The 19,109-nt window shown below is 44.5% G+C and overlaps 1 protein-coding gene across 7 annotated transcripts in view; it reads right to left on the reverse strand.

Annotated features, from left to right (window-relative positions):
• Window positions 1–19,109, reverse strand: part of AUTS2 (activator of transcription and developmental regulator AUTS2) — a 795,423-nt gene that overhangs the window by 234,946 nt on the left and 541,368 nt on the right. For all 7 annotated transcript variants that reach the window (XM_054516995.1, XM_054516994.1, XM_054516997.1 and 4 more), the window contains one exon: window positions 6,196–6,225. In XM_054516995.1, coding sequence (XP_054372970.1) covers window positions 6,196–6,225 — 30 coding nt within the window. The remainder of the gene's footprint in view (window positions 1–6,195; window positions 6,226–19,109) is intronic.

Consider the following 19,109-nt stretch of genomic DNA (forward strand, 5'->3'; position numbering starts at 1 on the left):
GAAATTCTGTGATAGCTGGAGAATAAGTTAAATGTGACACTACATAAAATAAGAGACTTGAGTAACTACAATAGGAAGAGATTTACAATCTCAGTGTGTGAAGCTTTGTGGTGATGTTTTTTGTTAACACTTAATTTCACTTCTGTGTCTGGACTCACATTTTCCTGAATTAAACCTTCACCTAGCTTCTCCCTTCTGAACTGGGGGAGTTGGGTAGTGCATTTCTCCTGCACTTATGGTTGAGAAGTGTGAGGAACAGGATGAAAAAAAACCCCAACTCTGATGGCAGGCCCTTCTTTCAATAGCTCAATAAATGCTCAGAGTTCCCTTTATGACTAAAGTTTTTCAGACTAGGAAAATTGTAATTTATTATTTATACTCCAGCAGTGCATAAACACCAAAGGGAAACCCTAGCCGAGTTTTAAACCATAAGAAGAGTAGGGATATTACTGTAGCACTGCAGGGCTGGGGTGGTATAATTGTAGCTGGTTCCCAGCTGTCTCTGTGCCACAGCCCTGGCACCATCCACGGGGATGTTTTCCCCTTGAAGTGCTACCAAACTCTTCCTTCCCTCATTCCTCCCAGAGGCGAGGAAAAATAGCCCAAATACAGTTTTGTTTCCAAGCACCCTACTAAAAAAATCCCAGACTGATGCAACTGCTCCCATGAGAGTGGGTTGCACCTGTCTAAAAATGTAATATATATCACATTTGTAAATAAGATGGCATAAAGCAATTTCACCACCATTTAATCCATTTATGACAAAGCTTTTGCAGAATGGAGAGAACACAGCTCTGTGCAAAGCAGCTGCCCACCCTGGCATTCTATTTTCCAGCACAGCTAGTGGTGGGGGCTGTTCTGGGTTCTTCCTGCTCCCCTGGAAAGGACAATTTGCTGAGTCCTACCCGTGCCTTGGGGTGAGGAGGACAGGGAGCAGCTCTGCCCAGCTGAGCAGGATGCTCTGTGCTTTCAGCAGAGACATTCCAGCTCTGCAGGGCAGGAGGAAACAGCTCCTGAAGTTCATGACCAGCAAACTCTGCATTTATCCAGAGCTGTGCACTGAGATGGTTCCAGCAGGCCCTTCCCAAGTTCCTCTTTGGTTTATCAGAGCATTTATTACCATCTAAATCAGTCAAGTTTGCAAAGTTGGGAAGAACTACAAACACACACTAACACATAAACACTTGTTTGTGTGGTTGTTTAACCACCAAACACTGAAATGCAGCCTGTGCAGTAAACTGGGAGACACACATCTGCCAAAATGCTGCTCCAAAATGTCTCTCCAAAGCCCACACACAAAATAATTGGGCAAAAGTGCTGCAGAAACATACAGAGGATGCAGGTGTGAATGCTTTGGTGCAGAATAGCCATCCCCATCCATTTTACCTGAGCATAGCAGAGTCATTTATTGTATTTCCCATACCATACTGGGAAATACCATACACTCTGCTGTGGCATGGGAAATACCAAGTTATGGTATTTCCCATGCCATAACTTGCCATGGCATTCTTTGTACCTGATTTAAAGCAATCAGATGTATCAGCATTATCATTAAAAATAATCTGATTCAAGAAACATCACTCTTCAGCTCTCTTAGTGCTTTTAACAGCACAGTACTTTTCTCTTCAAAGAAGAAAATTTTCTTTCAAAGAGAACAATAATGAAGCCACACAGTCCCACCAGCACAGGCTCCTTGGCAAGCACAACACCCACTCATCCTAATGCCAATCCCTCCCTTTGGTACCCTCTCCTTGTGAACAGATGCCAGCCCCAGGCACATTCAGGCACTGGTTTGGCTCTGTCCTCCCTCCCCATCCTGCACCAGGGGCACCAAAGCTGAGCCCAGTTCAGCAGGGACACCTGGGCTGCAGCCAGGAGCAGCCAGACACTGCTGGGCCCTGCAGACCTTGTTCCAGGGGCATTCATAAACTGCTGGGGTGCTCCTGAGATAAACACAGCACTAAGGCACCAATGGGGATGGCTTTTTTAGGCTGCACATCCCATCAAAGTACAACTCTAGCCAGAAGCAGCCCAGCTCTGTGTGCACTGCAAAGCAGCTTCCCTGATCAATGAAGCATTTTCTTAAGAAGTGAAAAATTACTGAAGTGCCTCAGATGGAGCCTTTAATTTTAAAATTAAACAGAGAGGTGAGAGGAGATGGTAGGGATGGAGAATGAAACAGGAGCTCATTTCTTACCTCATCTTTAGCACCTGACTTTCCTATCAGAGCTCTCTGTATGTCTTTTCCAAACAAGATTTCCTTTGATTTCTAGAAGACAAACTTTGTGTTTGCACTTATGTTTTTAATATTGTATTAATTACCATGGGTATAATTTATAAGATTGTATCGAGATATCAAAAGCTAATACAGTTGCACTTAAATTTGTCAGCTGTGCAATAGCTTGCCCTAATTTTAGGTTATCAGCTCTGGAGACCTGCTTAAAGAGTAAGACTGACAGACTTTTTAATGGAGAAAATCGGAGCTCCCCTGGGATCCAGACTTTTTTCTCATTCAGTAAGAAATCCCAGTGGCATTTGCTGAAAGGATCCCAGGATGGAAAATGACATCTCTCTAAGAATTAGTGCTTCTCATTCTGATGCAAGTCTTCCAAATATACTCTCCCTCCACAGACATGCCTGCTACCTCTTCAGACTTTTCAGCAACAGGAGGGTGAAATGTCTACTTTGAGTGCTCCAGTCCAGTCCTGTGTGTCAAATTGAAGTGAAGGAGCATGAATCTATATAAATAGACAAATTATCCACCCAAAATATGTCATTTAAAATTGAGATGCTGACACAGCCTTAGCTACAGCACCGCTAAGCAGGGGCTGCATCATTGTTTCAATTAAATATCCTTGTTTCTTCTTCAGGAGAAACCTCTGCAGAAACTTCTCCTTTGAGGGCAGGCACAGACAGAAAGTGGCTCCCAGTTAAAGGCTGGATTGGAGGCACAGCCATCACCAGCAGAGACCAGATATCAGCTGTGATATCAGCCAGACAGGCACGGATCCAGGTGAGGGAGAAGGACCAGGCTGAGGCAGTGCCTTTGCCACTGCCACCCCTCTCCATCCAGCTGCTCCTCAGGCTCCCAGCTCCTGCTCCTGCCTTCATTCTGCTGCTCTCAGGGGCCCATCCTTCCACCAGCTCACCCTTCAGCCCCTCCATCTGTCACACACCTTTCCTGACACTGATCTGCCTTGTTTCATTCAATGGCTCTGGATTCTTCCTGGACTCCAGGTTTGATTTATCCTAGCAGAAATGTGTACCTCTATGCATTATTTCTACCTCTCGTGGATCTCCTATGGAGGATCAGTGGGGGTTTGCCCTCAAAAATCCTAAATGAAGCAAAAGTGCTTCCTTTGCATCATCTGAAGAGTGAGTACAGAATTGCTGTGCAGCAGTTAACCCTGCATTCTGTACACAACAAGGTATCAAAATCTGCAAGAGATAGTCCTAAAGGAAAGCAGATCTCCTCTTCCCACAAACATTTCAGGCCAAGCTGTGTCTGCTGGGAGGGGCACAGCTCAGAACACACTGAGTGAGGTCCCACCAAGAGCAATTTGTCAATTCACTGCCAGAACAGCTCCACGGCTGGGGGCCAATATCATCATGATATAAGGCATTTGGGTAAAGGATCTTCAAACCTCTAATCCTGCTGAGCACCCCCAGCTCTCCTGGCTCTTATTGAAAACTGGGCATATTGGGCACCACTGATGAAATGCTCCCTTGGACAGGATCCACCATCCTCCCTTCTCCCACTGCAGTGTGCTCACAGACTTTTTGTCCTAAAAATGTTATTTTATTTAAAGCAGGAATTCAAAAATCTTCTGGGTCCTATTGAAAGAGATCTAAAAGATCCTGCCTGTCTGAAGAAAAGAAGTTTCTACTTGTCAGTTAAATAAAGGAATAACGCACAGCCTCCTTTATAGTGTGTACTTTACCTGTCATCCAGCAGCCCATTATCACGTCACGGCAGAGTGCACTTTCCTGCAGGTCACTTTGTTTAAAATGACATGGATAATGCACATGTCAGCGAGCTGACAGTCCCCACCGTCCTTCAGAGATAAAACCCAGCCACCAGTGCCTGTTCTTATCTGGGGTACATGCCTTGCTCTATCATCTAAGTCAGGCAGAACATGATTTCTCCAGAGAGCACTTTTTTCATTTCCTGATTTTAAGAAAATCAAATAAGCACCATTTGTCTTCATCTGAATATGCTTGACCTGCTCAAATGATGATGTCTCGCATTTTATAACAGGCTACATATGCTGAATTCAAATTAACAGCAGAACAAGGCCTTTAGATCTTTGCCTGGGCTGCCAGCACAGCCTGAATAAATATGCCAGGGTGAGCAGTCATTCCTCAGAACTGGGCCTGAGCTGTGGAGCTCAAAGATGGCTCTGGTTCTGACACATTTGAAAAGCACTAAATTTTTAGGGATATTTGGGCCTGCAAATCTCATTAATCTCATTTCATTATGGGAAAGAGAAAATATTGATCACAGAGATAGAATACACATCTGGATTCTAAATCCTGCCCACACAAGTACTGGGGTATTCTATGTGAGGTACAGGATTGAGTCTCTGCATTGCTCATCCTGAACCAGCATCTCCCCTCCATCCCTAAAAGCTGCCTCTGCCTTTTTATACAGGAGGGCTGCAAGGGAAAAAAAATGAGTGAAACAGGCAGAGGTTCAGCTCCATAAATGCTGCAGTGACAGGAAATTACACTTTTAGTTCTGGGTGCCATAAACACAGAAGCTGAAATTCAGTTTATCATCTTCCTCTGCATAAGGAACATCCTGAAAATGAATAATCACTTCACAGGATGGAATGTAATGGTAATGCATTAAAAATTCATATTGAAAAGTGCAGGTTAATATTCTGTGCAAAAACCCAACAAAACCTCCCCTTTCTGTTGTCACACTGATTAACTCCAGTGATTAGTTCCCTTATGCAAGGAGAATCATTGCATTTCAAAGTAAACAGCAGTTCTTTAACATAGTTAGCAAATTATTAAGAAACATGAGGAAAAAATCCTTGACTTGGGAAAAGAGCTGAAGGGCAAAGCTTTGGAAGTTATATACAGAATGGTTTGAAAATTTCCTTCCTGTTACAGAAACCCTGTAGAAAACTGATTAAATTCATGGAAGGTGATTTTTCTACTCATTGTTTCCCTCTGGATTTTGCAGCACATTTGCACTTGGCTGGTGGGTGAGCTGCACACCAGCCTGGTCAACTCTCCTCTTCTTGGCCTGCCTTGGAGCTGGTTAACAGAACCACCCATGAAACTCTAACCTGTTCAACATCATTATAGGAACAATATTTTCTGACATTATTTTACCCTCCCCTGAATTCCATTCCCCAGTTTATCCTGAGAAAGAGGAGGCAAAAGTGATTACATTATCAAAACATCCCTTAAGGCTCAACATACAAATAAAAATCACAAAATCCAACCTGGAAATAAAGAAATTAGACCAGTTTTTCTGTGATAATTATTTCAGTTTTTCCAAATAAAGAAGGTTAGTCTGTTCACAACACAAAATAATGGCTAAAAATATTCATCATTATGGATACCAGTTCTTAATTACTATGTAATTTAGTCTTCTAAAACACAGGCAGCATCAGAGACCATTGCTTGACTCTTTCAGCATTCATTTTTTCCCCTTTCCCACTTAGAAACCCAAAATCATGGAGATAGTGCTCAGCAAGTTCTGTTACTTGACTTAATGTACAGTTTCCAAATGTTATTTCTAAAAAACAGATATATCAACCATAACACTTCAGTTGGAGTTTTCAGGCCCTTGCCTGCAGAGAAGCACAACAGGCACTAACAGTGATTAAATAACTGTTAAGAAGTGCAAATGTGAGGGTTACCAACAGACTCAGTTGCTGCTACAACTTCCAAGGGGAAGTGCAGCCATGGAAAGGGTTGGTGGTGAGACTGGTGTTCATAAACAACCCACACAGACCATGGCATCAATATGCTTCAAGATGAACTGTGTGTCCTCCAAAATATTCATTAGAATTCTCTTTCCTTGGAGGTCTATTCCAAAATTAAATTAGAGACAGAAATTTTCTTTGTATAGAGATGCTTTAGATTAGTCCAAGAAGAAACTTTGAATAAGTAATAGATTAATAGGAATAAGGGAATCCAATAAATTAGTTTTGCTCTCATACTGATTTTCTTTCTTACCTTTTCTTCTTGATCACTGTCGCTGTCACACTGAAACACAAAAAGAGAAAAAGCACAGGTAAGAGAAGCTTGCTACAGCAAAAAGAAGATAAATATTTCTGTGAACAAGATGGGTGATACATTCACAAATATTGGGCATCACAGCTGGCACCTTTAGGAACAAGTTCATTACTGTGTGAGAGGAAATTCCCCCCAGTGCTGTTGCAGAGGATGCATTTCTGTGTTTGAATGATGAAAACCTGCCCTGCACACACCAAAGCCATTTGCAAACCCTCTGCCAGTTCTGCTCAGGGGCACAGGAGCTGATGGTGCAGGGGCACGTTCAGACCCCCAAACTGGATCAGGGAAGAACAAAATCAGTCTCAGAGGGCTGGGCTGGTGTGTTTTCTTTGAGGAGCAGTGCTCCTCATGCTGCCTGCAGTCCAGCAGCTGCAGGGGCTCCTTGGAGATGCTCAGGTGTGCCCAGCACTCAGAGGAGCCTTTGCAAGGCTCCAGGAACACAAGGAAAGGTCACCCTGTGCCTTTGCTTTTGGCTGCTGAAGTGAAGATTCCAGAAATCACAGGGAAGCAGGAATGTGCCACAGCCACTGCCTCCCCCAGGTTCTCTGGGAGTAGCCCAGCATCACAATTTTACAAAATGCTGACTGGTAACTCTAGAGAGTCTTGATATTTATCCAGTGCCATTGCTCAGTTCTTAAATAAGTTTTACTATTGTAGGAATAGAGCAGAACTAGACCTCCAATATTTCTGAAAGACAAGCATCAAAACCCAAACCACATTTGGATTTGCTGGAAGTACAAAAGCTGTGTTGGAAACAGGACTGTGGGAACCCTGGAACCCACAGGTTTGAATTCTGGGTACCTGCAGCTCCTTCTGTGGCTTTGTTTTGTTTCTATCTACAGCTGGAGGTTCTGCATCACTCAAGACTGAGCCATGCAGATCTCATGGCAAACATTTCCAAGGAAAACATCACCAAACAGGAGACCCAGGCTTTCCTACCCAAGGAGCAGCAGACTGTCAGGCTCTTAGAGCACTCAGTTAAGCTCTTTATGTACTTATATCTTTATGTATTTATATCTGTATGTACTCATATCTTTATGTATTTATATCTTTATGTGTTTATATCATCTTTGAGTATTTTTGTAAGACAACCAAATTGCTTTGAAATTAGTTATATTTTGTGAATTCCAAAGGTTAACTATACAGTGGGATGTGAACAGACAGAGCCAAATACTCCCACAAATACACATACTTGATTTGCACAAATCAACTCATCTTCTGTCTGTTGTTTAATTATAACTTTTCTGTTTCACTGGCTTTTCCCTTGTCTTCATCAGTACAGGGGGTGAAAAGGTGCCTTCCCTACATCACTGAGCTATGTACTAACAAATTACAGCTAAGAACTATTTCTAGGTATTTTTAAACTTATTTTAAATGAAGGAAAGATGAGATAAAATTACAATCTTCTTGCAGCTGATTTCAAATAGAAAAGGAAGTGAAATTTATTTAATAACTGAAGTGATTTATATAGCACTAGTTGCACCTATTTAATACCAGAGTATTTACTCTGGTAACAAACAAATGAGAAGAAACATGAAGACAGGGGGCAATTTTAGCTTTAATTTTGAAAACCTCACACAATGTTTGAATTAACGAAGACTCCTCTTAACTGACAAAAGGAAAGCATTCCTAGGACAGCATGGCACTGATATAAAATACTCCTACCTTACCCCCTAAATACAATGCATTTTGGCTTCATCAGGACTGCCTGAGATTTTGGTATGAAGGTGAGCAAGGCCCTGCATTTACACAAAAAGCAAACTTGCTCATGGATTGTAATCCATGAAAATCAGGGCACAGAATCAGAGAACCTCCTGAGCTGGAAGGGACCCACGAGGATCATCCAGTCCAGCTCCTGGCCCTGCACAGGACATCCCCAAGAGCCACAGAGCATGTCACAAGCATGAATGTCACACAGATTTTCCATTTACTATTTCTGCTTCACAGCTATTGGAAAAATTCAGCTTTTGGACTCTGTCACCTTCTCCCCCTGGACGGTCAGAGCCAGGAGCTCCCTCACCAGGAGCTCCCCAGGGTCCATTATCACACCTCCTATGTGTTTGAAACCAAGGAGCAACGGGGCATTGCTCCTTTGTTTGTGTCTCTGCCCACCCTCCAGGCAAACTCCAAGTCTAGATCAGACTGAATGCAAAAGTGAGAATAAAGGGGGCAAAAGGGATGTCTAAGCAGGGCAGTTCCCTTGGAGCAGCAGGGTTCAGAGGGTTTCAAGGTGCCACCAGTCCTGGGGCCAGGCACAGGAGCAGTGTCCTGTGACCCAGCTGTGCTCAGAGCACTCTGCAGCCTCTCCCTTAGCCCAGGTTTGGTCTGATTTAAAGAATCTCTGCTGTAGTTTTTACTGACTCATAAGCTTGGAAAAGCTCAGGGTTTTTGTGTTCCCTTCAGCGTGGAGGTGCCTGGGGAGGAGAGAACTTGCCAGCCCTGACATCTGAATTTGCCAAGAGAAGAGCTCCCCACACCCGAGTGAATCTGCAGAGAGCTGTCAGTGGGAGGCCATTTCCAGCAAAGTGTTAAACTCCATACCTCCTGCTCTCCCACAGTCCAGTTCTAATTTCAAGGTCTGCTTAATTCCACATCAAATAATTACTGCAGTACCCAGCAGCACCTTGTCTCCAGAGCTCAGCATATGGCGAAGGACCGAGCCCTACTGGTGCCCATGATGGAAGAGAGCTGTGCCAAGCCCATTAAAGCTGCTCCTGCTCCCTCCCAGCGTGCCCAGGAGTGACAGCTCTGTGCCTGGGCCAGCTGGGGTGCCTGCCAACACTGTCTGTGCTGCACATGGCACTGGGAGCAAACACTGCCATCCCTGCTCCTGAATTCCCACACTGACCCCAGGACTTTGCTGGAGCACACCATCCAATTTACAGCTCCAGCCTCCAGAGCCCTCTGTGCCAGCCTCTGGCAGAGAGGGATGATGGTCAAAGCCCTCCAGTTCATCAATTATGCAAAGGCAATAAATGCAAACAGCTCCCTGCCTTTGGCCAGCCTGGCTCTGGGGCAGCTCTGCCCTCTCACGCAGGGTTGGGCACCAGGGCAGATCCCATGGCCAGCACTGCTGTCCTGGGCCAATGCAGCGTTCTGGGGAGCAGCTGGATGGGAGGAAAAAGGGAGGGAGAGGATGAGAGGGCTCTGAGCACTGCTCTGGGGCTGTGTATCTGTGCAGCACCTCTGGGTGTGTGTGTGTGTGCAGGACACACTGTGCACTGGCACATTCAGCACTCCCACCATCAGACAGTTTGTGTGCAGGGGTAATGCCAAAAAGGGAGAGGAAAGATGTTTGATACTCAGGCTGGAAACAGAGCTGGAGCAAGTGCACCTGTCCCCATGGCTGAGGGTCAGCCCAGGCACTGTGCTCACACAGAGCCACCCGTGCTCTGATCGGCTCATTTACATTTCTGGATGCAAGTTCTCCCCAGAGCTGCTGAAGCACGAGGTGTTTCCATCTCCTGCAGCCTCACTGCTCCCCACAGCTGAAGAAGGAATTTTGGGAACCGAAGCTGACAGCCGTGAAGCTGATTATTCAGAATTACTGGTCAATTTGAAGGCTGGAGTCTGCACTGCTCGCTCAATTCCTCAATTCCTCCAGCATTTCCCTACCTCCCAGGGCCACAGGAAGAAGTAAAATGATTTAAGTGCTTTGTGGTTCTCAGAGCACCAGACTGTTTTGGAATTGAAGCAATGGAAATACTTTGCACTGGCCCCTGCTTTGGGCTGTGTTTCAGTATTCCATGGCTATTACAAAAAGCTCATTTTTCAGTGCTCTCCCATGTCTTTTTGAGGAAACCATGGCTCTGTGCACAGGCTGCCTTGGAATATTCTGCAAATAAGCGGGAATCCAAAATATCATTCAGAGATAGCATGACCTGATTTTTGGATAACTGCCACTAGCTTCACTGGAAGCTGAGGGTGATAATGTGACAAATCAGGACAAGGAGGCTGCAGACACATTTTACACCTGAACAAACAGAGGCTTCTTGCTCTGATTCACAGGCTCAAGGCACTTACTGTCTCCACTCTGAACACAAGTTGTGACTGATTACAGCCCCCCCAGGCCAGGCTTGAGATGAGCCCAGAGCCAAATTGCCTAATTTGCCCTACACCACCCCCTGGCCAGCCCTCAGCTCATTCTGGGCACCGAAGTGAAGCCCAGATGGGCAGAGCTGCTGAGCACCCACAGCCCCCTGGACGGCCAAATTTTCACATGCACGTGGCCCCAAATGCTGTGAGAGCTTCTCAGACCACAGCCTGACAGGCTCCTCAGTGGAAGAGTCTGAAAATTGGCTATTTTGTGCTTCTCCAAGTCTTCTGCTGGCCAGAAGGGACTCTGGTTTTCCCAAAGGACCTATGGCAGTACCAACAAAATTCAATGCAAGTAAAGCTCACTTAAAATTATCTTCATTGATAAAAATCTTGCAGGACATATGGAAATGCTAAGGGTGCTCTTAATTTCCATATAATTGGGGTAATAATGAGAGCAGACTGACTGTGATTTGCACAAAGTGGCCATAGTTATCACTGAAACTGTTCCAATCCCTTAAATAACCAAAGCCACCAGCCATCACATCACCTGACACACACACACATGCCAAGTGTTCAAGCTTCCTTTTGCAGTATTTCTGCAACTCCCTGCTCCAGAAATGCTAATCACAGTCAGTGACCCAAAAACTTGCATGTTCATATATGTGATGCAGTCAAAACTCAAATAATTACCCCTAAAATCAAGCCCAGGTGAGGAAGAAGACACATAAAGGCAAAAGATCTCCGTACCAACAAACCAGAAAGTTCTTTTTTCTGCCCTAGCCTGAGCCTGCTGAAGCCCTGCAGTCAGCCTGGGCTGCAGCAGATGCATTCCCTGCAATATTGGGGTCTGCACACACAGACCTGCAGTGGGAAGTGGGAAAAGAACTTTCCAATTCCCAGCTGAGGGATAATTGCTGCTGTGTTTTTTAGAAGAAAAGGGAAACTGAAGATCAGGTTAAAGATTAGCTGCACCTCCCCAGCCCTCTGGCCCAGGTGGAGAGAGTTAAAATGCACAGCACATTTCCCAGAGCACCCGTGGAATGAGCCTGATCCCAAAGCCACGTTTCAAAAATCAGACACCCTATGTGGTGACAGCTCTAATTTGAGCCCATTTTAATAACTTGAGAGAGCCTGGTCCAAATCAAGCTGGGTAAAGGTCTGAGCCCCCTCACCAGCTCATTCAGGCTGAAGCAACACCATGGATTTCTCTGTACTTTGCTGATTGAACACATTCTTGTGCAAAAAGTGGCAATCATTGAATATCTCATGTACAATGACATTGAGGAGGGCATTGTTCTCTATTCTGCTCAATGGACTTTGCTGGAACAGCTATTTCATATCTTGGAGCCATTTATCATTGCCACCAAAGGAGTCAGAGCTGCTGCAACGCCAGCTCTGAACAAAGTGATTCTACTCATCTGTCTGCTGAAAAGAAATCTGAAGAAAATGAGGGAAAACCCAGACCTCAGCCTGTTCACACTGACATTTACAATATTCTTGTCCATCTCTCCACCAATGACAAACTGGCAGCCCTGGAAAGGGCAAAGATGGTATTTTAGCTATACAATTAGACCTTTGCTTCCAAGAAAAAAGGAGAAAAAAACATCTCCTAGATGAAAGGAGACCCAGACAGGGAATAAATGGGCAATTTTCTAATTGATGAAATGGAGACCGGCAGAGCCACAAAGAAACTAAGAGCAAGAATTTCACTTTTTTCCTTCCTATCTGTGACTTTGCTGCAAGAAGCATTCAGCATGGAGCTCCCTGCCAAGGAATCTTATCTATCTATATATATATATATATTTATATTTATATATATATAGCATCTCACAAATTGGTTAACATCACAGTCTGCTTAGCAATTCCTCACCATTATCCACTGTGATTCACTGGAATGAATGGCTCTGAAACAGAGATGGTCTGAGAAGTTTAAGGTCTGCTTTGTTAAAAGCTAAAATTATGGATTATTCACCAAAGAAGTCCCATTTTACACAAATTACTGAAGTCTGGACAAAAGATTGCAATGTTGACCTTTAATCTGAATTCCATTTTATCCAAACTACTTCACTTCAGCTGAAATATATCAGTCTTGGACATTTGAAGTTATCTTGGGCCCCTTACAAGAGAAATATTCAGAACTTAGAATGTTTTTCAGCTGCAATTCTTTTTAATTCCTCCTCCCCAGGATGTTTATGATTGTTTCATATTATAAAATGACACAATTAGTAGTTCCTTTTAGCTCTACCTTCAGCAAAACAATGGTTTGATTAGAAAGAATGACATGTTGAGTATTAGAATGAAAACTCTGGATTATATTGCTGTCCAGGATAAGGATGATCCACCTTACATTTCTCTAGGACATGGATTTATCCTTGGCACCTGGTGGGAAGCCCAAATATTCCTGGTAGGCCACAGGGAAGTTGTTGTAAAGCCAAGGGGGGAATTTCCCTCCAGGAAGCCCCTGGCAGACAAGTCCTGTTCTGAGCTTTGGTTCTGCTGTGTTGCCCCCTGTATCTGCAGGGATTTCCCCTGCAGGGACAGGCTGGGAGCTGTGGCACTGGGAGGCACTGGGAGGCACTGGGAGGCACTGGGAGGCTGCTGGGCACTGCTGGGGAGGTGACACAGGAGCTGCTGGGGGCTGCCACCCCCTGTCCTGCCAGGCTGCCCCAGCTCCGTGTCACCCCAGGGACACGTGGAACCAGCCCTGGTAGAAACGAATTTTCTTTTGTTATTTGGAAAGGGAGCTGGGGCTGGAGGTTACTGCACCTTCTGTGGCCCAGATCCCACAGATCCAGCAGCTTCCTCACGGTGGCACTGCCCAGGTGTCACTGCTGTCATGGTGTCACTGCTGTCATGGTGTCACTGCCCAGTGACCCCACACCTGCCCAAGCCCAGGGCACGATGATGCTCCCACCAGGGCCAGGGAGGATTAAATGTAATTTCCAGATGGAAAATAACAGTGCCATGTATTCCTCAGCTCAGTGTGATGGTGTTCACAGGGGTCCCAGGATGAGGGAAGAGATGTAGATCTGACTCCATGTTTCAGAAGGCTGATTTATTATTTTATAATATATATTATATTAAAATCATACTAAAAGAATAGAAGAAAGGATTTCATCTGAAGGCTAGCTAAGAATAGAAAAAGAAGAAATGATAACAAAAGCTTGTGTCTTGCACAGACAGTCCAAGCCAGCTGACTGTGATTGGCCATTAATTAGAAACAACCACATGAGACCAATCCCAGATGCACCTGTTGCATCCCACAGCAGCAGATAACCATTGGTTACATTTTGTTCCTGAGGCCTCTCAGCTTCTTAGGAGAAAAAATCCTAAGGAAAGGATTTTCCATAAAAGATGTCTGTGACAGCTCAGCACAGTGCCCAGCACCAGTCAGGCACCCAAATCCCACCAGACCTGGCAGCAGGCACTGCCAGCCACACACACACAGAGGAATCCTGATCTCAGGGATTCATTCTCTGTTGCAACTGAAGGGTGAAGTCTCTGCCTCAGCTCCTGAGGGCTCCATAAGGAGAAATGCCTCCATGCTCTCCCCTGGGGCTTGGGATGCACATTTGCTGCCTCCTTACCTGCCTTGCTGGCTGCAGGCAACTTGCAGCTGTCATGTTATTTTTAGCAGCCTCTCAAACTGATGGCAATTTGCAGTTTGTAATGTCATGTTTAGCATCCTCTCAACTCACAAGTAGTTTTTCAAGGTTCAAAAAAAAATAAATAATAGTAAATAATAATAAAAACGTGCATTTGTACTGATGGACTAAGTCGATAGGAAAGGTTTAAACTAATCAGTGGTTAATGAAGTCAGTGCCTAATACTGCATTAGTGGGTGTTATCTGTATAAGAAAAGATTCTTATTTTTTAGAACTCCTGGTCTTAGCTCATGAGTCCTGTTTGGAATTTGAGTCTTCCAGGTACTTACAGGCTAATGAAATAAAAACACCTTGATTGACAAGAAGCAAAGCATGTTACGGGTTAAAATAATACAAGAATCTATTTTTTACACTGTGTTGTGATCCATAAAAATCACCCTGAGCCTTTCCTCTTTCTTCTCTGCCTGTGAAGCCAATTGCTTTGATTGCAGTGATATGAGCTTACTGAAATGACTTGCCCTTGCTTGTGAAGCAAATGGAACATGCTAATAGAACTTATCGCATTACCGGATGCAAAAGTGCCATAGCTCATTACTTTAAGATAAAAGGATATCATTGCAGACGGGAAGCAGAATTGACTTTCTGAGGCCCGACTTGATGATGATTTAATCAACTGCTCTCTTTCACTTCTCATCTCTGCGCCTGTCGGTTTCCCAGGTGCTGTTAAATGAGACACTCAGAAAGTGAGCGCAGGGAAAGAAATTGCTGTCATTACTTTTCAAGAAAGGAGGTATGCAAATTTTCGACAGAAAGATTGCGTTCATAATGGGCCTGGTAAAATACAAGGATCATGCTTGACAGGTGAGGGCAAGTCATTTGTACGTCCTTAAAGTGAAGCAACCATCCTCATTTAGAAATTGTGCTCGATAAGAGAAGCTACAAATGAAACCCAAGCGATGGCTGAGAGCAGCCAGCAAATCTTTGAAGGCTTTGCTGCTGCAGCTCTGCCTTCAGCAGGTGCCTGGCGTGCCTTCACACATGGCTCTTCCCAACTGCCAGATGGCCAAAGTTTGACCTCAGTATCTCACAGAGATTCCTCTTAAATGTTTTTTCTTACTGTCAGCATTATATTCACAGTCTGGGGTCTGAGATTCTCTTCCTTTCTTCACCGCTGCGAGAAATAGAAATTAAAACGAGAAAAAAACCCAACCGGCTGAGTGAGGGTTGAGTTAACTTTGAGAACAGAATCAAGAGGTTGGAGGCAACAACTTGTTTTCTTCTGCATGCATGACAGATCTTGGATGGTCTGGAGCTTACACTTCATAGAGCCAAGTGAAAAAGAATAACCCATGGAAAGGGTTGTGGCAGGAAGCAAAGAGGATGCAAAGATGCCTCTCCAGGGCCCAGAAGGAACCTGGGGTCCTGTGTGATTGCAGCAAGAAAGGAAAGGGTTAAGAAAGCAACTGGATGCTCTATTGATCTGATGGAGAAGGTCTGATCTTCCAAAATTGGAAGTTAAAAAAGCACAATAATTGAGATGATGAATTATGCACAGGCTAAAAACACTCTAAAGATCTCGGATGGCTATTGAGCTGTTTGGATCATTTTATAATGGGGAAATGAGAACTACCAAGCTTTTATTGGTGTCAATCAGGTTTTCTATCAGAGATTGATAGTCAGCCACATCAAACAGGTTCCTCAGGGACACTCTAAGCAATGGATACAGTAGTTTGTCATAAAATGTTGACATTTTGTCTCAGATAACAGCATAGGACTTAAATAGAATTAATGTCATGAATATTTAGAATTAAACAAAAAACAGCTGGGAAATACTGCCTCAAAGGAAGCTGGGTACAACAGAAAATGATTTCAATAAGAACAGTCACTATATTAATGCCAAGATAGGTGCATTTTAAGAATTTCTATTTTTTTTCTCAAGAGCACAGTTCATTGCTCCCATGCTTGTTTATGGAACAACTATCAGATATGTTATTTGCCCTTTTCCCTGTGTGTCAGGTCCTTAACTCTCCACATCCACCTAACTGGGAGTGATCCAGCAATACCCTTTGGATCTGACTCACCTCTCACCAGAAATCCTGCACTGTGGGTTGAAAAGCAAGATGATGGAGGAAAGATAGCCCTGGGCTAGGACTCAGGAGATCCACCTCTGTCACTGGCTATCAGGATCACCTCAGGCAAGTCACTTACCCCCTTCTGCTGTCAACCCTCTACTTCTCATCTCTCTGGGCTATTAAATGGTACATTCCCTAGGATTTGCTTACTTTCACTGTATGTGTTTATAAAGTGTGCAGGAAAATAAGGCATTTTTCTTAGAGAATGTTGGTCTCAGTAAATAGAAGAAATAAAAAAGAAGAAAAAAGCATTAAGACCTGGATCAGGCCCTAGACACACCATGCCTATTTTCAGTATAGATCTCATCTTCCACCAACTAAAGTGCATGACCTCTGGAAAATTATATCATTCCAACTGAAAATTATTTTTATTTTCACTTAGAGCAATGAGCACAGAGCAGCAGCAATCCAGCACAGGCAGCACTGCTCAGGGGTTGCTCTCTTGTGCAGGCTGCAGCAACTCTGAGCACAACATGGCTACTGAAACCCACACAGAGAGAGATTCCACTGATTTCTAGGATAAAATAGATGTAGAAATCATATTGGAAACAAAACATAAATAATAAAAATCCATCTTTTCTCTTCTTTCCCCACCAAGACCTCTTTAGCTTTTGAGTTCTGTGTCTTCACAGTAGCCTAAATAAGTTAAACTGAATTGTATAAATAATAATGGTAATAATAATTCCCCAAACAACCCAAAACAATTGATCCTTAGGGATAAGACCTTAACAGCTGAGCTATAAACCTCTGAACATTGCATTTTAATGGATACTAAAAACCCCTTAACAAAGCCCAATAAATATAACCTGAAACAAAATGATTTGTGTTCTAAGCTGTTTGCAAACTCCCATAAATGTTCCTCATTGTCATAACACCAGAAAAATAGCTCAGCCTGTGTACTCAGCCTTGCAAACTGGCTTCTGTGCTGTGCTTTCATTCCCTTTTCCACTCTCTGCTTTATAATTCATCACTTGCACAGTTGTTATGCATTATTATTACTGTTATTATTTATTGCTGCCTTTATCATTTTTGTACAATTGATAAATTGTCTGTGCTAGACCTGAGGGAAGAGAAGGATTATTCTAAATGTAGAGCCAGTAAATATAAATTGTAAGGACAATGGCACACTTTGGCCTTGCTGGCTCAACTTTCCTTTTTGACACACATGATTCTATAATTTGGAATCTGTGATCTCTTATTACAAAATGAAAGCATTATTTTTTTCCCCAGAATGCAGCAACTATAAGAATTGAATTTAAAACAGGAGTTGTATTTCTCTTTTTAGAGGTAGGAATATGATTTATCAGTTGAACTCTGCCATTTTTTTTGTTCAAGGAGTGGCTAAGAATAAGAATACTCATTGCTGCCTGGCTGAACAGAAAAGCTGGGGCTGCCCCTGGGTCCCTGGCAGTGCCCAAGGCCAGGCTGGACAGGGCTGGGAGCAGCCTGGGACAGTGGGAGGTGTCCCTGCCATGGCAGGGGTGGCACTGGATGGGCTTTGAGGTCCTGTCCACCCCAAACCCTTCTGGGATTCTTTGGCAGCTGGGGTGTTGTCCAGCAGAGCACCCAGCACTGCAGCCTTTACCAACAAGCAGTGGCAGCAGGGATACCTTGGGGTGTCCCAGCAGGACAGGAAGGGGAACTTCTCATTTCCTGCACCTCTCTGTCCTTGAGCACCTCCTGCACCCAGCCCCAGAGCCCTGTGAGCCCCCTGTGCTCTGAGCCAGAGCTGCTGCTGCTCCCAGGCTGGTTCTGCACCTCTGCAGTGCCCCCACTCTGGGGCTCACAGTGCTCGTGGGCACACAGCACACAGGTGGGAGGCTCATGGAATGTCCTGAGCTGCAAGGGACCCCCAGGGATCACCCAGTGCAGCCCCTGGCCCTGCACAGACACCCAACAATCCCAGCCTGGGCATCCCTGGAGCTCCTGGAGCTCTGGCAGCCTCGGGGCCGTGCCCATTCCCTGGGCAGTGCCAGCACCCTCTGGGGGAAGAACCTTTCCCAAAATCCAACATAAACCTGCCCTGGCCCAGCTCCAGCTTTCTCTGGGTCCTGTCCCTGCTCACAGGAAGCAGACTGGAGCTGATCCTCTGCTGTCCCTCAGCTTCAGGTAAGACCCAAAGATCTATTTTAAGAGGCATCCTCCTGTACAAATATCCACTGGGGAATGCCAGGTCCTCAGTTTGCCACCAATGCTCTCCTAGCACAGATAGAAGAAAAATGCTTGGGGTTTGGTTGGGCTTTTTCTTCCCCACTGCTGCATTAACCTACCCCCAGACTATGTGGTAAAAACTCCTATATCAAAAATATTATCACAGGCTCCATGACTGTTATCAGCAGTGGCAAATTACCTGTCACAGCCAAGGCAAGGGATTGCTTTGTACAGCTGGCTTTTAGCTCAGTGCTCAAAAAGTTATTCCTGTGCATGAGGGTCGTGGAAAATGCAGGAGTTTTGCCAGCAGCAGCTGTGCAGGGCTGTGGCCAATGCAGCATTACTGACACTGCCCACGTGCTCCCTTTCCAGCTGCAATGAGACTTCTCACTGTCAGGAATTATCTCTTCCAAAGGTGAGCCCCACAGCAGGGCCAGGGACATCCTGAATGTCAAACACAGGACTTCCCACTGAACTCTGCCAAGAAAGAAGGGACACACCAAAGCAGGAGGGAATGCAAAACAACTCCCTCTGGAATATGAGGATCCACAGGATGCCTGGAAGGAGCAGGAGCTTCAGATCTTCAATCTTTGTGGTCACCAGTACCTCACAGACAAAAATGTACACTGAATTTCTGGCTGGATGATCCCAGCAAAGCACCTACATCTTGTACAGAAAGGAATTTTAAACACTCAACCTGTGCTCTGCATTTTTGAGATGGATTAGGTAGGGCAAGGAAATTCATTGCTTTCTCCAGAGATATTCTCTGTGAATACAGAGCCTTGGAATTTCACAAGGGATGTTTTGGAGAGGTAGAGGCTCCTTCTACTTTATAGACTGTAGATACCAAAAGATTGGAAGTTCCATTCTCATCTCGTTTGAAAATTTAGTAATAGGGAGGCTCTGAGATTTCAAACATGTTCTCCCC

This window comes from Molothrus ater, chromosome 21 (genome assembly GCF_012460135.2).
Source record: "Molothrus ater isolate BHLD 08-10-18 breed brown headed cowbird chromosome 21, BPBGC_Mater_1.1, whole genome shotgun sequence".
NCBI lineage: Eukaryota > Metazoa > Chordata > Aves > Passeriformes > Icteridae > Molothrus > Molothrus ater.